The sequence below is a fragment of the Anarrhichthys ocellatus genome, unplaced genomic scaffold (assembly GCF_004355925.1).
Source record: "Anarrhichthys ocellatus isolate YVR2014 unplaced genomic scaffold, GSC_Weel_1.0 scaffold2397, whole genome shotgun sequence".
Classification (NCBI taxonomy): domain Eukaryota; kingdom Metazoa; phylum Chordata; class Actinopteri; order Perciformes; family Anarhichadidae; genus Anarrhichthys; species Anarrhichthys ocellatus.
The window spans coordinates 1-5807 of NW_022282371.1; the positions used below are offsets into that span (position 1 = coordinate 1).

A 5807-nucleotide genomic window follows, 5' to 3' on the forward strand; every position below is an offset into this window, starting at 1 on the left:
TGATCATCACTGGAGCTACAGAGACACACGAGAGGAACTATCGCCTTTAACGGTAAGCAGCCTACTCTTAGTTAATTATACAAACAACGTCATATAGGTCTAATGCTGTTTGTACACTTTACTATAGATAACACGTTATAACGTTACCCACTTCTCCGGGGAGTTTCCGGTTTAAAGTAACGGGACATATCTATGATAGCCTAACAGGAACATCTTTATTTTAGTCAAGCTTTGGTCGATACATTTTTATTACATTGAATTGTGATTGGCTACAAGCCCATTTCAGATCAACGCTCGGGTCGGAAAAACAACGCCTCAGACAGAAAAAAAAGTATTTTAAATCAGTCTTGTTTTAATCAAAGCTTATATTTTAGATTGTATTCACGGTTATATCTTGCAGAGACTGGTCTATATGACATCGTTATGGATATCCGTTATGCGACTTAAACAAAAGTCACATGATCCTTCAAAATACGACTTCCTGACAATGTGCATTATCCTCATATAAGTCTGCCAGCACAATGTTTTATGCTGGCCGAATGATTCTGCCCTTAAACCCGACGATGAATATTATTATTCCATTATATATATTTGTGTGGTTATTCAAAAACCTGGGGTTTATGGAAACAATCATTGTCTTTAGCTACTTACGAAAAAGTACAAATACATCGATGGAAAAATACCCAATTACAATAAAAGCAAATCCAACTTAGCCAAACTAGGGGCCGGGCCCTTCCAAAGATACATCTGAGGGTTTCTTAAATGATTAATGGGAGAGGAAGAAGAAAAAACGAAAGTACTGCAGAATAAATCTGTTTTAAATGAGACTGTTTTTGTTTCCACTTTCTTGTGTGGGTGATACAAGTTGTACAACAGATTACAGTGTCATTACCTGTCATGATTTTATAAACCCTGTGAAGAATATAGCAGAAACTTAGAGGAAGAACAAATGAGAATGAAGTCTTTTTTCAGGACTACAACTGTACGTTAAAAACATTTTTCAAAAAATATTTGTTGAAAAAATGTCCTTAAATTATCAATCATCATGAAGCTGAATTGGCCCGATCAGTTGCACTGTTATTTATTATATTATTGGATTAGTATTATTACTGAATAACCTGTAAGCAGCATAACACTGTTGTAGCTGGTCAAGAGGGAGCTCATTTTAAGTCTAAGTCTTTCGGTCAGTGTCAGCGAGAGTCTATTTGTGATATTCGTCCCTCTAATCAATTTCACCATAGATATTTTATGGCAACTTACCAAGAAGCCAGATAACATTTGCCTTCATTTTTCATGTGTTCATTTAGAAACAAAGTTGTATGACTAAATAAGAGGGAAGGAAACACCTCATATAATAGCACAGGAAATGAGCTAAATCAAGACATCTGATAGTCGTAAAAAAAAACTGTATAGTTTTGTAGTCTATTATACTAGTACTGTAATATAGACATAACATATGCTTTGTTATCGATTTGATAAAGAAAATAACCCACTAATTAACATTGTAGTATACAACAGTACAGTACACACTTGAGGGACTCCCAGCTCTCTTATTGACCTATATGTGGTAGATATCAGTTGTGTGTTTTTCTGCAGGATCTCCTCTTGTTTAGTTACAGAGAGAAGTGAGTGTTAAGTCTAGGTGTGTGATTTGACATTTGACAGTGAATGTCATATTTGGTTAGGCCTTTCCCTTTTTTCACGCTTCACTGAATGAGTATTTAGTTTGTTCTGATGATCAAATACCTGACATCATCATATATGTAACATATTCCACCCAATTTAGGAGACATGAGAGCATTTGGTTTGTTTCCACCCTCTGTACTGTAATAGTGCAGCATGTGAGGATTCTGCAGGCAGATGCCAAGCCACCTCATGTCTGCTCTGACGCTCAGTCTGCTCGCTCCTGCTGGCCTCTGCTTGTTATTCAAGCAGTAAGAGGAAATACACGGAAGCTTTAATTTACGGACATTCACCCACCTCATATTTTAAGACAAAGTTCAAACAGCAAACATGTTTTCATTTCAGATCCAACTCTTATGTTTTTGGAACAGAAAGGTCTCTTTTTATGCATCGTTTTTAAGAGAGGCAGGTCAAGCAACATATTCATATTGTAGATATAAAATTAAGTAAAACTCTACAGTCTATATTTCTTGACTCTGACTCAGAAACAAATCTTTTGGATATTTAAAACCGCCTTCAGACTCTGTTGCAGCTCCAGTAAATGATTTGTTTGTTGAAATAATGCTTCACTCATCTGCAGAATGAGCAGGAAGTACAATGTTAACTTGCACGATATTGGCTTAGGACAGACCAACAGACGAACAAAGTACTCTGGTGTGTGCTAACTTAAACTGGTGATTTCTAAGTTAACAGCGGAGTTGGATGTTTGAGTTGGAGCGGATCAGGTGCACTAAAAGTGGCACAGCAGCTGCTTTGCTCATAAAAATGATGGCTGCACTGTTTCCACTGTTTACCACTTTACAACAAATATAATGGCCATACACTCAGCAGGAGCTGTGTTTTTACCTGTGTTAAAGGAATTTAATGTGTCCACAGTTCACAGTTTGATGACGCAGTTACAATGTAGTTGTTCAACACTTATGGACCCATGATTATTAGAGGACAAAGGGACATACAGCCAAATTGAGTTGATGACTAATACAGTCCATGTTCTCAATGTCATTCTAATTCTGATGATTAAGGACGTGAAACCTTAAACTTCCCCAATATTCATTATGTTTTTCTTCACGCCCTTCATAGACAGGAACTTGATTCATTTGTTGACAGCTTGACAGCAAATGTTAAGATTTGTTGAAACAATGTGAACAATAAATCAAACCAGTGCTGAGAGGAAACTTTTATTAGACTACATGAAAAGCTATTTCATATAGTTCAAAGTGTTGTTCAAGGTGTACTTAAACTGCTTTGATGCTACATCATTTGATCACATTGTGAATAATGTGTGAGCACATTGCCTACTTATACATTAAGCAGGAACAGAAAAACATGCGTCTCTTTGTGTAGTCACGTGTTATCTGTCATATGTAAGTCCGATATTCAATCATCTTTAAGTTTGTTTTGGTCCACCAACTCACGAGAAGAGTTTCTGGGTTAGTTTATCGTGATATTTAATGTTTGTATATCTGCTGGTTTATTTGCACTGATCAGGTAGTGCACAAATCTATGAACCTGTGGCTCCCCACATTTATTTCTGTTAAATTGATATAGTGTACAGTAGACAGTGCAGCTGTGATATCCTTAACCTTAATTCACCTCAGCAATTATTAACTAATTTGGCTTATTAGTTGTTTTATGTCATACTGAGATGTTCTGATAAGAAAACTTTGTTTTGTCACTGCAGAGTTTCAAGGATGAGAAACATCAGGGCAAGAACTGTGTTGCTGGTGGGAGCTCTTGGTCTACTGGTCCTCCATCTCTGCAAAGATTTTATTGACCACAAAAACATCCACCTCAACATAGATGTGAAAGAGGAGAACATTCAAGTAAGGCAACCTTCCACAAAGAACTCCTATGTGTACTCCTGGCCAACATGTCAAAGAAATGCGTCTGCTGCCAACATCACAGGCTTCAGCTCTCTTTCTGGTGATATAAAAGACTTTCTCTATTATAGACACTGTCGCCATTTCCCCATGCTGCTGGACCTTCCTGACAAATGCGGAGGAGTTGATAAATCTGCAGAAGTCTTCCTTCTGCTCGTCATTAAAAGTTCTCCTGTGAACTACGACCGCCGAGAGGTGCTGCGTAAAACCTGGGCTAAAGAGAGGTTACACAATGGTGTGTGGATCCGAAGAATCTTCATCACTGGAACGATGGATACTGGATTTGAGAAAGAGAGACTAAACAAACTACTTGAGGTGGAGCAACGAGAGTACAATGACATCCTCCAATGGGACTTTAATGAAAGATTCTACAACCTCACCTTGAAGCAGATACTCTTCCTGGAATGGATGGAAAGAAACTGTCCTAACGCTCGCTTCCTGCTAAATGGTGATGATGACGTCTTTGCCAACACAAACAACATGGTCGTGTATCTCCAAAGCCTCAAGGACAACGACGGAGGCAAGCACCTCTTTACTGGCCATCTGATCTACAACGTGGGGCCCATTAGAATGTCAGGGAGCAAGTATTTTATCCCAGTTCAGGTACAGGAGTCAGACTCATATCCCCCCTACTGCGGCGGTGGGGGCTTCCTCCTGTCTGGCTACACAGCTTTGGTCATATACAATATGTCCCAGTCCATTACTATTCTCCCCATTGATGATGTTTACATGGGGATGTGTCTAGCTAAAGCAGGACTAAGTCCTTCTTCTCATATGGGTGTAAAGACGGCAGGACTGCACATTCCCTCCAGCACACTCGATGGATACGATCCTTGCTATTATAAAGAAGTTTTACTGGTACACAGATTCCTTCCAGCTCACTTGTACCTCATGTGGCACAGAATAAATGATCCCAATCTGAAATGTGGTCCCTCCAAGAAAAAGCTTTAGCAGGACCAAACTGTAACTTAAGGTGGTGACAGAGCATGTTGATACTTTGATTCCTGCACCAGCTCTTAGAATGTGAGTACAGGTATGCCCTTCACTCCATCATGAGAAAAGGGTTGAAGGTGTTTTCTACCACGGTTCAGCTGCAGGCTTCGGCGCGGTTAAACTGAACATTTTTTATTCTCAATGTCATCACTGCGGGAGAGCAGTCAGCAGTCATGCTTAATGTCATCTTAAAAAATGAAAAATCTAAACCAAAGCTGCGGACATTAGCATGTCCAGCTAACTATCTCACCAATGTGACAGTCGCTCTGCTCGGTTCGTCCTGCTGTTGCTGTTTTCCTTCTCCTTGTTACAGACCAACCGGAGGTTAATCAATCTGCTGTACGCTGGTAAAGAAACAATACCCAGCTCTAGGTGTGAGTGATGCAGGAGGATAGTGTATACTGTGTTGTCCACAGTCTTACAAAAATATCAATAAAAAATCCTCAAGACTAATGATGTAATGTTAGTTCACAAGTAAAAACTTTTTTTTTTATTTAAAGATATTTTTGTCAGTATGTGCCTGTATATTTGTGTTCAGAAAGAGACGCATGTATGTTAGTGTGCCTTACGTCAGTGCTTCTCAACCAGAAACCACTGTTCAAATGCTCTTTATATATTTATAAAGCAGCACTAACAACTATTACAAGGGGTCTCCAGTAAGAATTCTCATGTAAAATTGCTGTATGCTTTTAGGACTCTTTTTTAACATCAGTTTGTTGTATATATAAATATCCAAATCTATTTTATGGTTATGCTGCTAAGAATGGGTCGTACTGCATATTGGGATATTTTTTTATCGTTAATGGCTTTGAGATGAAAATGTGTACCGCGTATATCAAACATGTATATAATATGAATAAAAAAACAAATTTCGGTGTGCATAATGTGTTTTCAGACCTTTTCCAGAGCACACCTGATGTGTACATATGTATATACACACACATAGGCGATAGCCCTGCGCACAGTTGTAAACATTCCAACACCATTAAGTGAGTTTTTGCAAGTGACCTAAAATTAAAGGGAAATGAATGTGCAGCACAGATTAAGGACATGGGACCTCTTTGTTTAATACTGCTAGACTGTATGAAATTCCTGTTTGACAACGAGAAAAGAGACTTCCTGACTGAGTACCTGAGAACTGTTGCTCTTCTCAATAAAACAACCACAGACTCACAGTAACCAAAGGAGCTGAGTGTTTCTTTCTCCTCAGTTACTGTGCAAAAGCATCCACCATGTGATTAAGATCCAGTA

The 5807-nt window shown here is 38.6% G+C and overlaps 1 protein-coding gene across 1 annotated transcript; it reads left to right on the forward strand.

Moving 5' to 3' along the window:
• LOC116378318 (N-acetyllactosaminide beta-1,3-N-acetylglucosaminyltransferase 3-like) lies at positions 1-4657 on the forward strand. The gene is made up of 2 exons (XM_031840168.1): positions 1-52; positions 3365-4657. The coding sequence occupies exon 2, from the start codon at positions 3375-3377 to the stop codon at positions 4512-4514; it is 1140 nt and encodes a 379-aa protein (XP_031696028.1). The 5' UTR covers positions 1-52; positions 3365-3374; the 3' UTR covers positions 4515-4657.
• The last annotated feature ends 1150 nt before the right edge of the window (positions 4658-5807 follow it).